This window comes from Saccostrea echinata, unplaced genomic scaffold (assembly GCF_033153115.1).
Source record: "Saccostrea echinata isolate AGI-Se365-2 ecotype Australia unplaced genomic scaffold, CSIRO_AGI_Sech_v1 ptg000028l, whole genome shotgun sequence".
In the NCBI taxonomy this organism is placed as follows: Eukaryota; Metazoa; Mollusca; class Bivalvia; order Ostreida; family Ostreidae; genus Saccostrea; species Saccostrea echinata.
In genome coordinates this window covers 6,426,060-6,450,291 of record NW_026889777.1, presented here as the reverse complement: position 1 = coordinate 6,450,291, position 24,232 = coordinate 6,426,060, and the positions used below count along the sequence as shown (strand labels likewise).

At 33.1% G+C, this 24,232-nt stretch overlaps 1 protein-coding gene across 8 annotated transcripts in view; it reads right to left on the bottom strand.

Moving 5' to 3' along the window:
* Positions 1-24,232, bottom strand: part of LOC133194074 (uncharacterized) — a 59,062-nt gene that overhangs the window by 18,435 nt on the left and 16,395 nt on the right. Inside the window, exons 1-9 of one of the 8 annotated variants that reach the window (XM_061330023.1) lie at positions 17,763-17,824; positions 14,626-14,831; positions 11,310-11,330; positions 10,271-10,291; positions 9,708-9,725; positions 8,111-8,274; positions 1,750-1,897; positions 1,050-1,186; positions 102-237 (exon numbers count right to left, since the gene is read on the bottom strand). In XM_061330023.1, the coding sequence (XP_061186007.1) occupies positions 102-237; positions 1,050-1,186; positions 1,750-1,897; positions 8,111-8,274; positions 9,708-9,725; positions 10,271-10,291; positions 11,310-11,330; positions 14,626-14,831; positions 17,763-17,809 (898 nt within the window). In that variant the 5' untranslated portion in view covers positions 17,810-17,824. Of the gene's footprint in view, positions 1-101; positions 238-1,049; positions 1,187-1,749; positions 1,898-8,110; positions 8,275-9,707; positions 9,726-10,270; positions 10,292-11,309; positions 11,331-14,625; positions 15,083-17,762; positions 17,825-24,232 lie in introns of those variants that run through there. The other 7 variants (XM_061330027.1, XM_061330019.1, XM_061330020.1 and 4 more) reach the window with 7 other exon arrangements.

Genomic DNA, 24,232 nt, shown 5'->3' with positions numbered 1-24,232 from the left:
AACTATTATACGAGTAGTAGTACTTGTAGTTAAGGTACTAATAATTGGTGACTGATTTTAAAATCACATATTTTCTTTTCTATTACTATTCATATTCATACCTGGAATTGCCATGGACATGCGCACTGCTAATCTAATAGGCATATCCGGTGTTGTTTTCACGTGACAATATTCTTCAGTCATGTGATTTAGATTCGTGACCACAACACAGAGCTCTTTCCCAGTCTTTTCATAGAGCTTTAAAAAGATGATTACATGTTAATTAAAGTATTTCTCCTCAAGGCAGAGGACAAATCGTTTTTCTTTCTTACTTATTACAAAATAATTATTGGCTTATCTTCTTATTCAATAATTACATTTTTTGTCAAACAGAAAAACTCTACTCAAATATACATTCTTCAAATATGAAAATACTGTAATATTTAAAGTTACTACTGTGTACTTATTAATATATGTACATGTATGTAATATTTGATGGTGAGATTTAATGTTGGAACACTAGATACAGAAAAGTTTCACTATAAATACATATGATAACATATTATTTCCATTCCTACATGTAAATAAAAACATTTATTATTATATACCTGTATGTATTGTTCGGGATGTAATTTAGCAATAGAGATTTGAGTTTTTTTAATTATACAAAAAAATATTATCATCGGATGTAGTGTATAATGCCTGTTCCATATTTTATCAATTTTTGTTTTTATTCCTTTATTCAAAATATAATAACTGAAAAAATCTTAATGTTAAAGCAACCAGGTTATGTCTATATGCCATGAAAATTAAATTCCATTGTAATGTGGGTCAAAATCATATATATATATATATATATATATATATATATATATATATATATATATATATATATATATATATATATATATATATATATATATAAAACCATTAAAAAACAAGTAACTTTATATTAAATAAGGACAAAAGCTACTGATAAATGCAGTACAGAACACTGCAAAGGACATGCATGCCTTTCTCTAATTTATGGCATGTTAAATAAATATTAATCAATTGTGTCAGCAACAGACCTCCCCAAAGGTAACGTCTTTATTCCCCATCTTTTGTTCCATCTTTTCACCGAACCAGTTGTATATCCTATTTCCAGGGTTCCAGCCGTAACCAGACAATAGGTTGGGTAATAGGCTCAGAACCCCAAACTTAGCATCTGTCAAAGAGAAGTGCTTTGTACATTTATGATCAAGTTACATAATAACAATGTTTAAATGGCCAAAAATTATTGAAATTGTGGTGAATGTAGATTAAATTACAAACCAAGGTCTACTTAAATGTATAGCTTTTTTTGTAAATGTTACCTTTGAATTACAAAAACGTAGCCATAATTTCTGAAAGACATGTCAAGAATTTTTGTTTGTATACATGCATTATGTACCTCAACAAAGCCATGATTACGAGTCCATCAATCTGAATTTAAGACACCGGATGGTATCTTTGCACTAAAGTGTGCAGTGTCGCGGGTATTTGGTCAGCTAATCTTGCTATCGTACTAAGCCGATCTTAGATAGATACCGCACGTAGCTATATTGTGCTGAGCCGAGTAAAAAAATTACATAATGCTTACGTGCTGAACAAGGTATTCGGTCATTTCTTTTAACTTCGGCACTGAGTAGAAATCGCATGTTTCTAATGTAATGAGCTAGGTACATGTATTTAATTAGTTTATCCCCACTAAAATCGTGTTCAGGTAGGTATGCAGTCAGTTTATCTTACCTAGAAACATTTTGGCCATATTCTGGCTTAGGAAGCCTTGAATTTCCTTTGAATCGAAGCCTACTGCCAGTAGAGAAGCCGTCATAGCGCCAGCGCTAGCCCCGGCAAATCTCTTAATCTGCTCCATTAGATTCAACTCTTCCAGTGCCTGAATAAATAGAAAAATACAGATTTTAAAGAATTTTTTTCAAGACGTTGCACATTATAGAATGTATTTGTTTAACACGTGTCTGATATCAAAATGTAAAATGAAAAAATAGACGAAATAGAGATGGGTGTTTCTCGAGGGTACTTAACATTCTCTTTCAAAAAAGCAAACTGCATTGCTGTAAAATAATAATAATAATAATAATGCATTCGCTAGCTGCATGTGGCAAGTTTCTTGTAAACTTCATGAACTCCAGAATTTGAGTATGGAAAAGTATTCAGAAGCCAATAATTGGATGCCTAAGTTTTAATGAACTAAGTTATGCGTACGCATCTTGTCTTCAAAACACTTTGGATTAAATACCGGTAATAAAAATGCACACTTAGCTAGTAAATATAAGAAAACTACTTTTTTCAGAATGATAAATCGCAGACTTGTTGCAGATAGCAACAACTTAATTAAGATTTATAATTCAATCTCTTGGTAATATCTGAGAAAATAAATAAAAATTTAATCTAATGAACTATTGAGGGATGAATTTCTTCATCAATTCTCCGGAGACTTAATGCTTCGAAAATATATGCCTTTGTATATGCCTTTGTATATGCCACTATCAATCACATCATCTATGCAAGTTTGGTCCGGTGCTGATAGTTCCTAATCTTCGATCGTACAGAGGGTTAAAGCCATGAGAAATCGTCACTGAATGTTAAAGCAATATGAGCTGCATTTTTGAGCATTCTTACTTGCTGCTAAATGTGCTGTTATGATAAATCTGTATGTAATTTAAACATGTATGTCTTGATCAATTAAATTAAAATAAAGTATATTTTTTTCTCGAAGAAAGATTTCTGTACAATGGAATTTATAGTATTATATAAGAAATCAATATTGTACAGGACGACAATAATGTAATTTTGCTTTGATCAAAGCTTAGAAACAGTTCTTCCATCGCAAATATGAAGAACAGAAGTTTAAAAACGTATTTATTTCTGCCATAAAATAGTTAGTTACAATATTGCAACAAAAATTTCCAACATCGAGGTCGCAGCTCATAATGCTTTAAGTCACCAGAAACTGTCACTCAACGTTAAATCACAAGACACCGTCACTGAATGTTAGTCACGAGAAACTGTCACTCAATGTTAAATCACAAGAAACCGTCACTGAATGTTAAGTCACCAGAAACCGTCACTAAATGTTAAGCCACGATAGTTATCAATATTAATATTAGAAATTTTAATGTAGTAAACACAATTTGTATATATGATATTCTGCATGCTCACGCATCTGTCAGTGTTATAATTGTAATATATGTATGTTACTTTGACCTCTATTTGTTAAATAACAACTAAAGAGATACTAATAAACCGTTGAACTAGGAGTTTAATCATACATTTTTTACTTTATTATGTACCATTGTGCATGCAGGTAAAAGATCAGTATTCCCTCTATAATACCTTAACATAATGTGTATAATTTGCTTAAACTTCAATTAAACAGAAAGCAGGAATTACCTTATAAGCACAAACAAGTTAAACACGCAAGCATTTTCAAAAAAGGTTTCGTTAACAAATACTGTATTTTGCTATCTAAAATTAGAATCTTAACTTTTTGCATTTGACAGATTGATCTGTCATAGCACATTGAACTGTACTGCATTTTTATTTCTATCACTGGATAGGACAACATTAAAAGGCAAGGAATAAACGTTTTAAAACGATGTCTTCGACCATCAATCTCATAACATAGATGCATAAATATAATTAATTGTAGTTTGATTTAAAGCACAGATTCCTTAATGGAGAAACGAAGGCATCTGTTTTATTCAGACGAACCGAACCTAACGGAACCAATACTGCCCAGCGATGGTGTCCGGATAGGGCCATTTGCAAAAGCTCAACAGCGCGTTCAGAAAAACACGCCATCGCGCTAACACGCAACACGCTAATTCGCTTTCAAACAACACGCTATTGCGCTTACACAACTTTACACAACACGCCGTTGCGCTGTCACAGAACACGCCGTCGCGCTACCGCAGCTTTACCCAACACGCTGTCGCGCTGTCACACAACTCACTAACACAACTTTGTGATAGCTCGACGGCGAGTTGTGTGTTAGCGCGACGGCGTGTTGTGCGAACTTGTGTTAGCGTGACGGCGTGTTGTTCAATGATGTGTTAACATGATGGCGTGTTGTGTGTTAGCGCGACGGCGTGTTTTCTGAACGCGCTGTTGAGCTTTTGCAAATGGCCCTATGCGGACACCTCAAAGGCATTTGGTCGGTGAGAACGTCTGCTCTAGAGTCGCGGAGAAAAGAGTTGATCCGCTGCGGGACATGGAGATCTGTCCCTCGGAGGAGACCGTATAAACCGAGGTCCCGTGTCGCAGTAGGTGTTGGCACAAAAGAGATAACTCACTCCTCAATATCCCTGAGTGCTGAATATAGGTATAAATTTGTAGCCCTCCACCGGCAAGTGGTGGCGTCTCCATATGAGTGAAAAATTCTTGAGAGGGAAAATAAACAACAAACAAACAAAAAACAAGGGCATTTGTGACGTGGTTTGATATACATGTAGCTGACATAGACGTGTAATAACGATGATGATGCAATACGAAGTCAGCAGCTGATAATTAATTATAGGGGCGGTTTACGGTAGGGGAGCATGTCCACTTCTACCTGAATACGTTCTACACCCTTTAAATGTGATTTATCTCCTTTAAATTCACTTCATAGATTCCTACCTTTAAAAAAAATTAATCTCTTCTATCAATAATTTATCTGTGTCCCCTTTCAGTATACATTGTACATTTAAACTTGTCAACAGGAAAATAAGACTTCCGCATCGTTGACTTTCACTTATTTGTTTATTATTATAATTTTTTATTTTCATTAAAGATGACAAACGCTGGCCTGTTTCAAAGCTGGAAACAGTATTAGTCGAGTAACTCGGTTTATGAGCTGGATATAATCATGTTGATGGGTGGCAACAATAGCTAAATCAAATAAATATCCTTAAGGGTTGGCGTTTAATGATCAAATCGTGTCCCTCTAAATTACCGACTTTGATTTGAACTAAACATTCTGAAAGTTCAATATACATGACTTTATATCGCACGGTTATTATTGCTAATTTGTTACTAAGGTTCTTGGCATCCTTAAAATAGATTGTATTTCCGGATTCATTTTTTGATACGCAAAACAGATCGTGTTTTCCTCAAAAGGTAATTAAATAACATAATTTAATTTCATTGATTTCATATGTTTCTTGTAACTTTAAGGATGCACGATACATGACCGTTCGAACTTATAAGAAAAAATAGAGCTATTGCTGCTGCTTCTTAAAATGTATGAAAGGAAAAACATAAATTCTTTTAAAGAGGAAATTTTATCCTGCACTGAAAATTTCAATTGCAAAATCAAAGGACGGATAATTTATTGCTCTGTAAACGTTACATCACCAGTGATTCAAAAAAGGCTTGATTCTTCCAATAAACTAACCTATACACATACAGAGAGAAGTTGATAATTATTGCAGAACGGCCTTTTATTGGCAGCGACAATAACATAGTATATTTAAGGTCACTTCCTGGTGCCATGCACTATTTTTTTTTACCCCTTTTTGTACAAAATTATATCATCTGTGTAACAATGGGACTAATTAAAATAGTGTAACGCATCGGATGTCAAACACTCCCGCAAATGCTAGGAATAAAAACCAAGTCGCTAAATAAAGTTTATAATTTATTGAGGTAGTTCAACAGCGAAAAATGAGTAACAGTGTGTAAAATTGACAAGTCTCAACCCTTGGGACAAAAGACAAAAATCAGTACAACTTCTGATACGGACGGATATAAACTGTATAAATTCCCTCGACCGAACTAAAACGGAAAGGCTCTCTATAAATGACTAAATTTACAAATAAATATCCCCGCTACTAGTTCAACTACTAGCACGCAGCAGAAATATTTCCTAACTCTTACAGAAAATAGAAATAACTAGTTCTTAACTAGTAATAATAAATGAAACTAGCACAATGACTAGTAATATTAATTTAGCCTAGCACTATATGTACTTTAGTCACATATACTGAAATAGTACACACCTTAATCTGGACAAAAACTGGCGACCTTTCTTTAGGACACAAAGGAAAGAGAGAGCACCCGATACTTAGCGTCTGTGTATTTATAGAATTCCAAAACCCGCAATAATCAATAACTAGGGATGGCAATCGAATGCAGAATTGCCAATCGATTAACCGCAAGACGTTCCGACCGAATAGTCGGTTAATCGTATCAAAAATTTTCGATTTATTTCTCCATTGTAAGTCCTGCTTTACTCAAACAAACAAGACTATATTAATGTAATAATATTATGCTTATATTTGATCAGAACACTTTATATTTTATTTCAATTTTAAACACTTTATATTTTATTTCAATTTTAAACACTTTATATTTTATTTCAATTTTAATAGGCAAAAAAATAATTTAATTAATAAATAAATAAAAATTAATAAAGAACGTAAAGAAAAAAAGATAATCATGAAATATGCCTAAAGTATCATAAACATTTTTTTTTTAAAATATGAAGAGATGTCACGCAGGTTGTCACCAAATTCAAAACTAAGTATGTACTATCGCTTGTTTAATAGATAACTACAAAGGATAGTAGAGGTTAAGTACACATTATAATCAGTTCACAGTACTCAACGATCATTTAATTAAAATCATTAAAGAAACACAAGTCAGACTGGGTAATGACAAGGTGTTTGAACAGCAATTAACCACTGACCAATTACTCTCACGTTATCAATACAGCCTTAATTATATATCCGAATCGGCTTGTTTATGTCCACGGATGAAAATACTAACATTTTAGATATTTTTATTTGTATTATTTGACCGAGTTTTCAGGATATTGTATTCAAATTTACGCATGTATTAATTTTTTTTCCGACTAACCGATTACAGATTTTTTAACCGATTACCATCGTTCCGACCGAGTAACCGGTTAACCGATTACAAATTGCCATCCCTATCAATAACCAATCATAATTAATAATTCCATCCCGTAATTAATAATTAGACAATCATACCGTAATGAAATCTCACTCTCGTACATCGTATGTAAAAAAAATTACAATACGTAAATAAATTAATAAAATATAATTTACACTTTAAAAGCACATTTAACATTTAATTAAACAGAATCTACAATTAAATCTTCCGCCAAAATAACTACGGTAAAAATAGATCAATACACCGTGAAGCATCATGGGAAAATACAAAAAGTAAACAAAGTATGGCGGCGGCAGAAGTTTCAGTAAAACATGTATGCTCGAAGACGCTATTTAAACATCGATCACACGACAATTAAGGTAATCATGAGGTAATCATAAATTACTGTACAACTTATGGGAAGAATTTGACATTCAACACATCATAACACATGAAAAAGGGGGGAGCGATCGTTACAACAGAGTAATTAAAATAGAGTTTAATAAATAAAGCCAATCAATAGTCGCGCATGAATCAAAAATAAAGAGTCTTATCATAATTTCAAGTATGCATGAAAATTTTGTTATACATCATTTGAGAAGCAGTATCGGATTCATGATACCATCTATTGAAAGGGGAAAGGAGGTCACAAATTAGACGTAAATTACGGAAAAAACTAGAACCCTATGGACCACAATGTTCACTAAAGTCACTATCGCACGGCCTACTAAACTTGAATTCACAGAACCTGAAGGTGCTTCTATATATAAATATGATAATCATGGCTCGTTGTTGAGAAGAAGATTCCAATACATGTATATTCTTAAGCAAAACATTGTGTGCCCCATCCCACCACCTGGGATATTGATTTGAACAAACATAAACCTACGCTTTGTAATGCAGTTTTTACAAAGATTTCATCTTTTCTGAAAAATATTTTTTTAAAAATCATATTTCGACTGTGATATACGAGAGAGAGAGAGAGAGAGTTGGTGATTATCATTTCTGTGAAGTTTCATTGGAATTCCCCGAGCCAAGAACATTGACGAACAAAATTTTATTAATTAGGTAAAATTTCAATAAATCCAAACCTATATTAAACATTCTTTTTAGTTTTCGTTACACAAATATTTATTATTTATTATAAAGCAGGAATAATCTGCAATTGTTGCAAACTCATACTGTACTGTTCCTAAACTATAGAACTACTTACCCTGACAGCACCACAATATGCCAGCCCCTTATTTCCTCCTCCCTCAAACACGAGGTTCTCAAAGGGGTACGTGTGGTCTTTAGGGTTGATCTGCATGGCCTTGATTTCGATGTCGTTCAGGACGGATGGCATCTTCTTCAGTTTCCGGTTCCGGTGATAGGCTCCTGAATTTATGATTGTGAATATTCAAATAAAAAAAGATAAGCATAAATGTAATTGTAAAGTCAAAAAGATTGAAAATGATTTATTATTCTGTCTCATATGATTTTGGTAAAATTGAACTATATTAACGTGCATAGGTAACCATCTTATAGCATTATGTTGGTTGGCTACAAAACATGAAAGGGTGCATGGCGTATTAGTTCTGTTAAATTTCCTGCAGTGATTTTATGGAACCTAAATTTTCGTTATCTTTTTCAGTGCAAGATGTAAATACAATATGGAGTTAAAGGTTTGTTTGAATACCTTTAATAACATATTAAGTCAATTTACATGTCGTTAGTATTGTATCCAAAGTTATGGGAAAGTTATAAAGAGAGGAGTATGTTTATGCAAAGATATTGATATACATAGAAGTTTCTGATTAGCATAATATCTTCTAGCTCGATGGAATACCATGACGTGCAGTATTCCCTGTGGCTTACAATAGTGAAATAAACGGGAGATCGGACGTCATAAACACCCCCAGTATAGGTACCTGTGTACAAATGAATGCTATCCCAAAAACCTAACCAACAGGTGCTAGAAAATATCGATTTATTTGTCCAGGATGTTCATTCAGATGTATTGATAATACAGTAGGTAATTTTGTTAGGATGGGTTCATAATTTATTTCAATTCATATACTTTGTATAAACAAGCAGTGCTCACTGCAAAATATCCATGTTTGTTCACAGGTCAATACACCCGATGTCATCCCTTTAACTGTAACACGTTTTTCTTTCAAAAATTTTGAATTCATCCCACACGGTTTTTTTGAGAAGGCCTAGACGAGGTCACGGAGTAGAAATAATCAATAGTAATTCCAATGTAAATTCACTTTAATTTATGGAAATACGGTTGTTAAGAAGAAAATGTAAACATTCGGACCTAGTAATGACCATATAGGAATAAATTCCTATGCATGATGTAGAAAAGTCAAAAAATTTAAAGGAGATGAAAGATATGGGCATACAAGTTTAAAGTTGTACCAACCGCACCTTTCTTTACGCCCATGCAGTACAAATGTATTTCAGCAAATTTCAAATATCAAGATGACAAAGCGATCATTCTTGTATTTGAACTCTTAAGAATGACTTGTGGTTCCTTATCGTTTGAATTAATTTTTGATTTAACATAATTGTACATAACCCGTTATATGAAATGACCTCATATTTCAGAGAGAGAGAGAGAGAGAGAGATTTAAATTGTTAGTGAGAATTCATAATTTTAATTGATACAGATATGTAAGTGAGTACGTCTATTAAATTAGTTTGATAATAACAAAATATAATATACTAATAGCATGTACACGTGCGGCCGACATGATTTCACACTATATAAGGGAAAGGTGCACATGCAAGTAAGTAAATCAATTTAATTTTCAGTTGTTATTTACCTCTCATTTTAACCGCAGCTGAAAATAATTGATAAAAGAACTTTTCATATGAAACATTCATTAAAAGACAATGAATTGAATCAAAGTCGGTGAAACCAATCAAACACGTAAAAACAAACATACAACACTGCGATCTTGATTTCTAAATATTTGTATGAATTTGAAATTCTCCATACACATTTCAAACACATGAATTAGACAAACTACTATAATACATTCTACTTCGAAAATAAGCATGGTTAGTAATTTTTTATGTGAAATGCATTGACTTTTTGTGTTCAATGTTATCATATATAATCGAGGATAAAAATATGAATTTCAAAAGCATTTAAAAAATGTTAAAATTATTTTCAATTCCAAACTCTTCAAAATTTACGTACTGGTTATATCATACTACATCGAGTAAATAAAAAGTCATGAAAGGGAAGGCAAAGTGCACATGTTTTAGAGAGGTGATCCGTGATCTTAGATCACGTGACACAGAGACCGGAAGTGGTCTTTGATCCATGGTCAAAACAGACAAAGACCAGAAGTGCAAGGAAAAAAGGTGAAACTAACATTACCTCGTAACTTAGCAACATATGCTACAAAAAGGACAAAAAGGAAACAAAAGCATGAATATATGCGCTGAAAACAAAGAATGTTTTGGCATGCCCTATAGCAACAATTTAAAAGAAGATAAAACACATGTTTCCAAGATAAAGGTACCTTACATCATAAAAAAATCACAAATAATAATTAAGTAATATGTTTAATCACTTTTAATTTTTTTTTTATTTTCATAGTTTCATTTTCAACTATAACAAATTGGTGCGAGACTACTTTCAAAATCTACATTGGTGAGTAAAATCTTATAAAAAGTGAGTAGTGTTTTCAGTTTTCGTTCTAAATAGCTAATTCTATAACTTAATGGGGAAAAAATTGGAGCTAACAAACTCTTTTTTAATTGTTGTTGAATGACTACATGGACTTCCGCCAAAGTTTTATAATCCTCCACGGTTGCGGCAAAGTAAGATAACTATACCGATGTTAATTTATTTCTTTTGGAATCCGTTGGGAATTTGCTTCATGAATTTTGAAACCCTTAAAATACCATGGGAAAACATGTCCATTTTACCTATATTTTAAAAGGCTATTTAAAAAAAAAAAAAGCAAATTCAATTCATTTGCCTGAGGTGTTTTAGTCAGAAGCAAAGAATCAACTTAAAATACAAAGAATCGAAATTAAAGAGGCAAATTGAGTCATACTAATACTTAGTACCTGACCTAATTAAATTTTTTGGATATTATCTGCTTTTTTAGTTAAACTATTCTTATTGTAAGAATCACTTATAAAAGGGAATAACTTAACCTCAATTTGTAGCAGAGATTTGATTTGAACATGCAGTTATCTTTGAACTTAAAATTTGAAATTGATTTAAAAAATGCTATAGGGAGATCGTATGAGAAAATTGGGGGGGGGAGGGGGAGGGGGGCTTCAAAATTTACTTTGATGTGATATATTTTTACTTGTGACCATGAATAAGAAACATGAATGAATAGATTGGTATGTAAAGTAAATAAAAAAAGACCACTATGACAACCCAGTAATTGTAAGTTTACCTCGTATTTTAGCGTATTTCTCTGCAAAGAAAATCAAACTACAAATCAAAATTATACATTAATTTAAAAAAAAAAAGCATATACACAAGTGCGGCATAAGAATGTCTGTCATTTGAATTTCGTGTATCACCATAATCAACTTTGGATACTAATCTAAACTGAAAAAAAAAATGCTAATAATAACACATAAAAACATCGTTTAAACTAAATGCATGTATATGCTCAGATACTGTTAAAAAGAATAATGGTTAAACTTCGTGCTGTTTTTGTTTGTTTTGTTTTGTTCTTAACATGTCTTCGTAATCAATGTAATGCATTGTTGTTATTTGCCATATATAAAAATAATACATTTTTCTATCTCATATTCTTAAAACAGTCAAATATTAAAAGATTGGAAACAAAACAATTGTAATGCCCTTTTAATACGATTGACTTCAAACAATTGCAAGTTGTTCATGTTGAATTCGAAATTCAAATGATACCTGCAGAATGTATGTGTTTCATTCTTATCAATGATAATTGGAGCATACCCCGTGATTCAACATCTTTATTAGTAATACACCATTGATAGAATCTTAATTTAGTAGGGTTATTTATTACTCTTGGGAGTATGACAAAAGTCATTAACTTAATTATCAAGCATCCTAGAAGCGAAATAAGCTCACAACATATGCGGTTTAACCATTGCAGGGATTCTTAAAGCAAAATGCAGTTCTAAATGTCTTTGAAAAACATATGAAAGATCTTTAGAACAGCACGTGTGATGCGTCTACTTTGAAGCACAAAAGCCCATTTCTTTACTGGGATATTGATACCACGGGTGCATGTGTTCTTAAAACATGTCTTTCAATAGTTGACATTATTTAATTTATTCAAGGCCATGCTTATGTCATGTGCCACTTTTAACTTCTAAACTTCGATACTAAAATTTTAAAATACGAAATATTTTTTTTCTATATATATAATTCCATGAAATATTAAGGTCTGACGACATGTTTGCTCAAATATCTGTTTTGTATCCCTTCATAATATACCGTACAACAAATAAATCATAATTATCATTATCTTATGATTTTTAAACTGTTTTCAAAATGTCTAAGTAGATAAAGACACCATACAATTGTGATATTGGCAATGCTGGTGATTTCTAATAGGACAATATAGTAAATAGCATTCTCTGGTATCTTCCACAAATGCCTGGTAAGGTATCTCAATTTTTTGAAAGGAAAATTGTTAAAGTAGCAATACTTCAATGACAAATTCTTGGGAAAAAATATATATTATTGAGGAACGTGTCGTCTGACCTTAAACGTAATCTTAATTAGAAAGAGATAAATGTAACTCTGTGTGCAGTTGTCTATACATAGCATAGCAACTCTCAAAACTTTCGATAAAATTCTCTGAAGTGGTTCATTCACCATTAAAACCCAGTTACTCTGAGTGCGCGTGTACTGAAACTCAAATCATGATAAAGACTTTAAGTCAAATTCTTCTGAAAACTTAATCCTCTGCAAAACGTCTTTCATAGTATAAAGATAGCAGCATGTACCAATGAATTTAATTTAAAACTGCATGGGCTCTACACCATTGTAGAGCAATTTACATTTTTTTCCTGATTTGAGTCTTGGTTGTTTCACGATATCGAGATTGAAAGCGATGCTATCTTGAAGAGGCCTTAAAGTGAACACAGACATGGACTGTACACTGTGTAGATTAAAATTGCATTCTTAAAGTGTCATCATATAGTTGTGTAAGAGATTTATGGGGTCTGGACTTTATGGGTGGACGTTAAGCCAAAATAGAACATGGATCTATGTCAGACAATACCACAGATCGAGGCTTCCCTTTTATATACATGTATATCATTTCCTTCTTTTTTTTAAGATTGGATGATATGTACTTGTAATTGTCGGTAAAATATTCCCACTGTATATCAGTAGTACGTTGAAGTGGCCCTCTTCATGCTCTTTATCTGTAGCCACTTTAGTGGTTCGACATCTTATCGTACAGGACTACATGTACATATGTATGTCGACCTGTCAAATGTCACATTTAGGGTTGCAGGTTTTTTTTTTCAACTCTCAGTTACATAACACAAATGTAAACTTTTTACTTCGTCGCCATATTGGTTCAAAAGATATAAAATTTCTTCTTTTTGTTTTCTTTTGTTTTTTGTTTTATTTTTTCTATTACTGAAAAGATTGATCGACAATTAACTTACTTTTAGCGATTAGAAAACAATTTGGGGGGGGGGGAGGGGAGGTCTTGACATAGGTTGTCAATACCATGCATAGTGTGCATACCGTGTACATGTACATGTAATTGAGACCAAGTGCTCAGGCTTCGGAATATCAAGGTAACTTTTTTACTTTTAAGTTTATAAAAGGTAAGTTTAACAATGCACTACTAACTGAACGCTGAGTGTGTCACTTATCTGATTTGTAATTTTTTTTTTAAATGAATTCTCAAGTTTCGGTGTTAAGATATTAAGGAATATAATTAGCCCTATATAATCAGGCGTATTTAGTTATTCCTGTAGCCTTTAAATTACACTTTGTATACACTGTAGTAATTTTAAAAACTCTGTTTATGCTAAAAGGGAAAAATATCAATGGTTTGTACAGGGGAGGAAGAGCCTGTCACGACCGACTTCACTCGATTTCTAAATGGAATGCTTAATGTACAAAACTTACAGGCAAATGCTAAGATAAACCTAGTAATTACACGTCTAATGTGAAAATTTGAAGACTAGCAATCCATGTTATTACTTCAACAACGTACAGATTTACTCATTGTATCGGTACTACAAACAACGTACAAAAATAGAAAATGAATCCACCACAAAGAAAAAAAAAGGTGTCTTGTTTTTACCTGTAGAATGCTAAAACACAGTTTTTTCCTCACAGGACGGGAAGATTAAATAAATAAAGAAAATCAAACTTGAATCAGATTACTGATTGTCCGGATTTTTTTTTTAACCCCTTGGTACCAAAGAAATTTTAACACTGTGATACAAAGAGTAAGGATAAAACATTAAAAAAAAAACTGAGAAAAAATGCTAAGAGCTGCAGTTTTGTACCGATATCCAAGGTCACTGCTTTTGAATATTCATTACAAAATTTGATTACATACCAGGAGATACAAAGCTAGAGGGATAGTTATCGGTTGTCCTTGGGAAAAATTCGGAAAGAGTGTTTGTATGAGCTCATCTGTGATTTTTTTTTGGTACATTTCACTTGTATTTTGTTTGGAATGCTTAAAAAATACACCCACAATCATTAAAAAATATATATATATAAAAACTTATATAACTCACCTCTTGCGTTGGTGGCACCACTGTCTACTTCGTCAGTTTCCTCATCGTCGTCTCGCTTAAATTGTTCCTCTATATATCGATTCCGGGATTCTAGAATCTCTTTTTTTCTGATGTCCCCTGGGTCACTCCATGTCTGGACCCCCAAAATGCTCCCCATTTTCTTCAGCACCGAAACCAACTTTTGGAGGCCTCTACGGTATTCTATGCTGTAAAATTGGTCCACAATGTAAGTTAATAAAGTTATAATGGACATGAAAAAATCATTTATTCGGAACCAGTCCATCTTGTTTGGTTCCTTTGGTGGGGGGACTGTATACGAATCCGCCACGGTGAAAGAAAGTGTGACGATAGGGAAAAAAATCGAAGTCTTAGAGAGTAAAGTTCATTTCCTTATATCAGATAGTAATCTTCAGGTTTAAGGGTGGTTAAAAATATCAGTTCTTTCAAAGAAAATCGAATCAAATATACACTATCGAAGGAATAAATTCCCCTTGGTATATTCACGAGCAAGACAAATCAATATAACTCCCTATTCAAACGAAGATTGCCTGATGTACACTTTAGATATTATCAATGTTCACCATATATGTCACCGTATAGAACTTTCCATTTCATTAACTGAATCCAGACACGATATTCCACACACAAACTATCTCCTAATTTCCAACAAAAGTTACGAAATTGCAAGTTAAATATTTCTTTTTTTCTCTCAAAGCGGGTGTCGTTTTGGAATGCAAATTAATTAAACACTCAACACCTTCACGCTAGCGAAAATTCCTTCTTTTCTCAATGTATACCTATTTCTCGTAAAGACGACGTTACACCCGAGGCAATAATACTGATTAAAATTAATCCAATAAACTGCGAATGACTTTTCCTCACGTTTAATCCCAGATATGTTTTCATTCAATTAATCTCCTTTGAACACGCGGGCATGTCTTGCCATGTATAAAGACAGCCATATGAATAAACTGGCTACACAAACGTTCAAAACAGCATGGACAAAAATAAAACCGGAAATTAATTTACATATTCATGAAAATGCTATATCGGTGGATCAAAGTGGTGCAGTACGAAATATTACCTGAGAAATGTCTTTAACTTGTTTCAAGATCGACAACTCTAGATCTTACACGGCCGCATTAAGAAATATGGAAGTTTAGGCCATCATTAAAAATATCTTTGTTTCCCCCAACCCGACCCTAAAAATTCAAGTTGGGTAGGTAGGTAGGTAAATTATTTTTTTTTCTGACAGCTGTTTTGAAAATGCATTCTGAAAAATTGAATAATATCTTTATAAATAAGAAAGAACAAAAGAAACTGATTTTTAAACCGAATATCATTCAAATGAAGCAACAGGTATGGTATTCACAAATATTATTCATTTTAACTTGTGTAGTGTAGACAAATTGTCAAGGGCCTCGCGTGGCGCAGTGATTCTAGTGTTTCGATTTGGAGTCAACGTAATTCAGGAGCTTATTCTAAGTCACCGGTCCCGGCGAGGGACGAGGAGACTGGTCAGTCGAATGAAACCGTAAAAAAACGCAGGTCCAGTGTCGCAGTATACATGTAGATGTTGACACGAAAAAGATCCCTTACTGATTCTTAATGATCAATGGCATAAGTGCCAAGTAAAAGTCTATATTAGGAGCCCTCCACCAGGCAGGTATTCAAATGTTGTCGGTCTAACAAGTTTTAAAGGTATTTTAAAGCAAAGAAACAACCTATTTTCAAGGCCTAACAAAAGAAAAACACACTGGACGTCTAAGGAAGCCGTACAATAAGCCAATTTTAAAGATTTTAACTCTATCTGGAAAGAGTGTACATGTGCAAACAATATTTAATTCAACCAAACCATATCTAAAATGATTAAAGTATCATTTAATGTTTTATTCACGAAGTTTACCCCATAAATAAAAGGAATGAAGAAACGACATCTGCATTATATTTATCAAGATGAAAGAATTATACAAAGACATATTTATATTTCCTATGGTCCTATATATAGTAAAAATAGGATCATTATGATACATGAACTGTTTATTAGATCGAAACATGAAATGCAGTGAAATTTATTGATATGCATACACAAGGTGGGCCCCTCATCTGCTCATGAGGCAGGCTTTGTCATGCTTACTACGTACGTTAATTTGAGAAGACACATTTGTAAATACCATATTAACGCTCCTTAGTCATGGTATATTTAATGACTAAATTTTTGAATATTTAATGTTTCAAGAGTGTAGGATTCTAATAAGTTAAAGATATATAATAAGATTGAAACGTCGCCGATGTTTCATGACACGAACTAACCCTCTGTGGCTATATGTTGTGGGCGCCAAATGAGAGTAAAACAAAAGCTGATAAAAACGGATTTTAATGAGATTGTATTTTATAAAGTTAATGAACAATAAAAAAAAATATTTGAATAATCTTATTAAAAAAAACTTTTCAGTCGGCGAAAGGTATTTTTTATTTTGGCCTTATTTTAAAAATATAGTTGAAGTTTATGTGTTCACGGAAAATTCATAACTAGTTACTTTGTTTGATTTTTTTTTTTTTTTTTTTTTGACAAATTTTTATTTGATAAAATTCACATTTTAGATACACATGTCTGATTATGGGGGATAGATTCATTGAATGCTGTGGAGAATGGACGTCTTTTCTCTTATTGTTCAAACATTTATCAAACATTCTGGCAGATTCACGTGCTAGTATTATTATTATTAAATATATTCATTCATATATACATGTATATACAAAATTATATGCATGATTCTTTAAAATGCATTGATTTGTAAATTTCGCAAATATTGTATATTTTTGAATGTACATATTTAACTGTGACCTATAATATCAACGTATTGGCCTATAAAGATAAAAGGACTGAGAGCCCTCAGTTGATCAATGGTTCTGACGATGTCAAATTAGGGAGGCAACTGGGTTTCTCAGGAAATTGTGTCATCTGTTGTCCATTGAAAAAAAAAATATCTAAATAAGAGGCAAGTGACCCATATTGAATTGTTCAGGACTACAGCTTCTTCTTCTTTTTTTTTTTTTTAAATTTGTTTACATTGTTCATATTAATTAAAACATTTTTTATGTACAATAAATACTAAAATGATAATTTTACATACCGAATAAATGACACTAATAAATTCCAAATGAGAATCAAAATATGCATGTCTATATAAATCGCGTTGACCAGGTAAATATATATTTAAAAAAAAAACCCACAGTTTTAACAGAAAACTACACTGTATGTACAGTTTATATGAAGAAGATGTACTTAAAACAGAAAAGAGTTTGTCTAACACGGAAATAAGTACAATGTTTTATCTGATCTGGTGAATATATCTTGAGAGCGTAACTCTTCAAAACTGTGCATAACTTCACATCCTAATCCGCACCGGAAACTTGTGAATTACACATAACCAATTCAGTTTCATCATGTTAATTTTTTTTTTGTGTCCTTAACTACTTAACGTTTTCAAATCTAAAGAAGTGAGTGACTTAATTAACATTCCAGTTACAGAAATTAACGAAAAATCATGACGATCGACTTCTGACACTTAAAATACAAAAACTCCATTTACATAGGAAGGGTTGTTTGTTTAAGCGATCATTTTAATTACCACATGCAACTTATTAAAACACACTTACCTTAGGGGTAGACACTTCAAGTTTAAGTAATTTTACATTAACAGATATGCATGCGCAATAACCATGATATCTCAACATCTGTTCTATACTCCACAAAGCATATGACTACTTTATACAAACTCAATATGTTTTATGGCCTGAGATAATCAATGTCAACTGTATTACTCTTCTCTTGACCAGACAGATATCATTTTAGTGTTTCATGCTAGCGGGTAGATCTGCTTAGATATATTCTCATCTCTCTCTCTCTCTCTCTTTGTGTGTGCTTAAAGCATGATGTATCTTACTACATGTCATCGATAGCATTTATCGATGAAATCGCATACTAAATATATCGTACATATATTGATAAAAGCAAATGCCCCCTCCCCCCCCCCCCCAAAAAAAAGGACTTTCAATGTAAAATTTGTTACAAGTTTCCCTGCGTGCATAATTGTGAGCAGCTGAAAAAAATCTGTTAGGTATCTTTCTGCGGTGCGGTGCTAAACGCTTACTTCAAGTCGCTCTGAAGGCCAAAAATTAGAACTGTGTATCAAAAATCGGTCACAGATTCTCAACTCTGGCCTCTCTGAATTCTTTAATTGGCTAAAATAGCCTTGCTTTAATATCGCGTATAGTTTTAAACACGAGCCGGTTTTTGTTTTTGTTTGTTTGCCTTGCTTTGTTTGTTTGTTTTTATTTTTTTTTTTCCAGAATTTGTTTAGAATAGTTTAAAACGCTTAGGATATTTTTTTTTCAAAAAGATATTTATTTCCTTGCACCTAATCTTCCATGCATCACGTTCTTCTGGTAAACCATACAGGAACGGAACTAGATAAATCAAGAATGGTACATAAATACGTCATATGTATCGAGTGCATATATATCAAAGCATTTAATCAAAAAATATTTAAAAATTCGGTAAATTAAGTGTATTTGTAATTTTCGCATTGCACGCGGGTGACCATGATGACCATACCTTCCTGTAGGAATCCATAATATCCATCTGTGATCTAAATATGCAAGTATTTAATTGTTATCAAAATGTATGAATTCTTCGTAAATACATACATAATTTAATTAATTAATAGTAATAACAACAAGTTCATTGATAGATATTTCGTTAATATGTGTTCTTCTTAAATTTCCCTTTTCATTTACAAATTCAGTAGATGTATGTTACATGTATTATTTTAGTCGTGTGAATGATGTTAAGATACTAGTTGATGGGCGATGTTTGTGATGAAAAGAAATGCTTTTCAAAGAGTTTTTAATATTCTTGCCGGTGTATTTTCAAAACCTTACAAAAAATTTAAGACTTTTAATGTATCCTCATTAACTTTCTCAGAAAAAAAAGTATATACTGAAATGAGGAAAAGGTGGAATGAAACAAGTTGATAAGTATTGGGTATATCATCCAACATTTATCAACCCATAGCTCCCTTTTTAAAGAGGAAATTCTTCATAACCATGCGTCAGTTTTAAACATTTTCAATATTCCCAATAATCAAAATGAATTTGAATTACCTTACCTATACTGGATTCCAAAACTCCATAAAAATCCTTGCAAACAAAGATACATAGCGGGTTCCAGTAAATGTTCTACTAAGCCTTTCTCTTTACTCCTCACTAAAATATTTACAGCAGTGAAGGAGAAACTTCAGAAGTGTTGTACAACAGTATATTCGAGAAGCGGCGAAAATCAGATGTGGATACTTAAAAACTCCAAGGAACTTTTAGAAAATTTTAAATCACAAAATTTTACCAAATTCAATAACATCAAAAGTTCAAAACGTAAAACTTATCAAAACTTTATACAACCATTCCCCACGATACATAGCGGGTTCCAGTAAATGTTCTACTAAGCCTTTCTCTTTACTCCTCACTAAAATATTTACAGCAGTGAAGGAGAAACTTCAGAAGTGTTGTACAACAGTATATTCGAGAAGCGGCGAAAATCAGATGTGGATACTTAAAAACTCCAAGGAACTTTTAGAAAATTTTAAATCACAAAATTTTACCAAATTCAATAACATCAAAAGTTCAAAACGTAAAACCTATCAAAACTTTATACAACCATTCCCCACGATAAATTAAAGTCCAGGCTTTTTGACATCATAGACAGCTGCTTTTTCAATAAAATGAAACTTGTAAATATACATGAACCTACCTTACATTTGTCATTTGCAAAATTATTTTCTTAAAAAGCATTCTGATTGTACACACAAGTACCCTGAAGTTGATATTAAAAAGATGCCCACAAGTTTCTGATTGACAATATCTAGTACATGTACATGTATGTAGTTTTTGGAGATCAGGTCTTCCAACAATCTGTTTGAATGTCCATGGGTACCAATTGCACCCTGTGACGGTACATATTGTCGTTTTGTACATATTGTCGTCGGCGACAATATACATGTATACCTACCCTCACTGCACATATTGTCGTCCATCGGTACATATTGTCGCCGGCGACAATATGTACCGAGACGAGCATTATTTTCCTCCTGCATAATGGACGACAAAATGTACAGTCAAGCACAAGCACATATCGTCGTCGACGATAATATGTACAGTCAAGGTCGGCATATATTGTCGTCCATGTATTGTTTCGACGAATATTTACTTGAGAAAAGAAAGAGAGAATGACCAACAAACACACACGCACGGAGAGAGACAGACAGCATTACTTGCAATATTTTAGGGAGAATACTTTTTGGTCAGAAAATTGTGTCCAGGATTGATGTACAGCACTATGATATGTCAAGATACCGTAATTTTTGAGATATCTGATAAATCAGCCTATTCTTTTTTTTTCTTGTAATACATACTTGGAGATTGAATACTTGTATTAGTTTTTTGTTCAGTAGTAATGATTATTTGGATTTTTTTATTTTGCGTTATTCTTATATTGGTGTTGGGGTTGACATTTTTAAATCACCTGAACTGGCAGTTCAAGTGAGCTTTTCTGATCATTTTGTCTGACAGTCCATCTGTCTGTAAACTTTTCATAATTTCAGCTTCTTCTCAAGAACTTCTGGGTCAATTTCAAACAAACTTGTCACAAAGCATCCGTGGATAAAGGGGATTCAAGTTTGTTCAAATGAAGGGCCATGCCCTCTTTTAATGGAAGTAGTTAAGAATAAGCGAGAATTTAGTGGCATCTTTTAAAAATCTTCTCAAGAACCATTCTGTCAGAAAAGCTAAAATTGATGTGAAAGCTTCATTGTGAAGTGTAGAATCAGTTATATTCAGATCATGTCCCTGATGGGAAAGGGTGTGGTTGCAATAGGTGATCAATATTTTTTCATATACTATTTAGAAAAAAAATCTTTCAAAGTTTTCTTTCAAGAACTACTGGGTCAGAAGAGATGATACTAATGTGAAAGTGTGAAAGCTTTCATACCGTACGTTCAATTTTGAAGTATTGGCATGAAAAAGATCCCTCACTGCTCAATGACTCTGAGTATCGAGTAAAGGTCTAAATTTGCAGCCCTCCACCGACAAGTGGTGACGTCTCCATGATTGAAAAATTCTCGAGAGGGACATTATAACAGCAAACATAAACAAGTTTGTTCAAATCATGACCCCAGGGGTAGGGTGAGGCCACAATGGGTGATCAAAGCTTTACAAAAGAATATACTAGTATACAGAAAATCTTTAAAATCTTCTCAAAAATCAAAGACACATGTAGCACCGGCGCCCCCCCCCCCCCATTGGTTTGAGTTATTTTGCTTTGGTAAATTCTGTTTGTTTAACTAGTATATACTCTCAATTTAGAACATAGGTTAAATTTTATAATTTGATTATTTACTTAGCATATACAGTAAAACACCTTTACATACAAATGACTTTTTTTTTGCATGTCAAAAAAATTCTGAACCGCAACCCCCTCCTCCTCCTCCCTTTCTGAAATTTCTGGATCCATCACTGAGGAACAGCGGTAGGGCCTGTGATTAGTAATGTTAACATGGAAGCATTATCAGGTAGCGCAGATTCAAATCAAACCTGGCCTAGGCTGGGGCCACAATGGGTGATCTCAGTTTTACAGTTTTAGGAATATATTGGGAAAATTCTTTAAAAATTATCTTCTCAAAAACAGCAAAGCAATGATTAGTCATATTTATATGGAACATTGCAGTACATTGTCATGCGACATGTTCTGATGGACAAGATATGCGCAGTGAGGGTAGGTGCAAATTGTCGCCGGCGACAATATGAACAGGACGACAAAATGTACCGTCACAATCACGCTGCATGAAATAACATACGAGACACGTCAGTGTGATTCACACAGCAATTACATTCACAAAACTACCAAAAAAACCACAAAAGAAATCTTTAAGCAACAATATCTGTGGGGCGACAATATGTACAGTGAGGGTGAGGTACATAATGTCGCCAGCGACAATATGTACATGTGTAACTTTTCAGCCGGCGACAATATGTACCGATGGACGACAATATGTGCAGTGAGGGTAGGTACATATTGTCGCCGACGACAATATGTACAAAACGACAATATGTACCGTCACACACCCCCTTATTAGCAGACCTATTTTTGTATTCATATGAAGTAGAATTTATTCAAAAACTCCAACATGAGAAGAAGAAAACACTTGTTGTGGCCTTCAACTCGACATTTATTATAGATATATCGACGACGTATTATCATTTAACAAATGTTACTTCCATTCATATGTCGACTCGATATATCCCAGTGAGCTTGAAATAAAAGATACCACAGAGTCTGACACATCTGTTTCATATCTGGATATTTTACTAGAAAAAACTTTAATGGTAGCCTAACAACAAAGCTTTATGATAAACGTGATGAATTCAATTTTTCAATCGTCAACTTCCCTTACTCTACATACCCTTATCACCTGCTTATGGGTTTTTTGTCTCCCAGTTGATTCGATACGCAGGAACATGCTCTATGTATGAACAATTTTTTAAAACGGGGCAAGCTATTGACGAACAAGTTGATGAAACAAGGATACCAACAATCTCGTTTGAAGTCATCATTTCGCAAGTTTTATGGTCGATACAATGACCTTGTCAGCAAATACAATCTATCATTAAATCAAATGCTGACTGACATTTTTCATACTAATTGTTAGGCCATTTTTTAAACACTGAATTGTCGACGGATTTTTCCGTCATTTCCCGATCATGACAAAAGGAGCACAGGGCGGTTGTGACCGTCCGGTCGGCAGGGGATGCTCACTCCTTCATGGCACCTGATCTCACCTCTGATGTTTTAGAGGTCCGTGTTTGCTCTGCTCCCAATCTGTGTTGTTTATATGGAGTTTGAGTTTGAATACTGTTCGTTAACCCTGTATTTCAAACCAGCATAGTCGTGAATAAATGTGCTTAAAGGCAAAAAGTTATGTCTATATGAAAAAAAAATTCTAAACAAATTAGCCATCAGCATATTATTAGCGTTACCACCCCAACTACCCCCTCTATTTGGGAGATAGGTTGGTCAAAATATTTTAGAATCCGGGTCTCCTTAATTATACTTTACAGGATTTCTAAATTTTATAGGGTTTCACAGAACAAGTTCGAATAAATAGTCCAGTTTACTCAATAGTCTGGGGGATTACAATTCCGAAGGCCCACTCACTGACGTCAGAAACCATCGACAAAAACAAAAATATACGCTACTTTTAAGCGGAATTTTTTTTTATAGAGAGGTACTGAAAAAGTCAACGAAATTTCAAAATTCATAATAATTAACAATAAAACTGGAACAAATACAGTGTGAGATAATCTATTTTAACCTTTCCTTGGTCAGAATATCTTAGGTACATGTATAAACCCCTCCCTCCATTTAAAATAATCAACTGCCTTAATAACGATACTTTGATTTTACGTGCATGAAATCAGTTTGCTTTTCAATTTTAAAATTTTTAACCGGGTTTTCCGTAATAAAAAATCCGGATATTAAAATGGTAAAAAT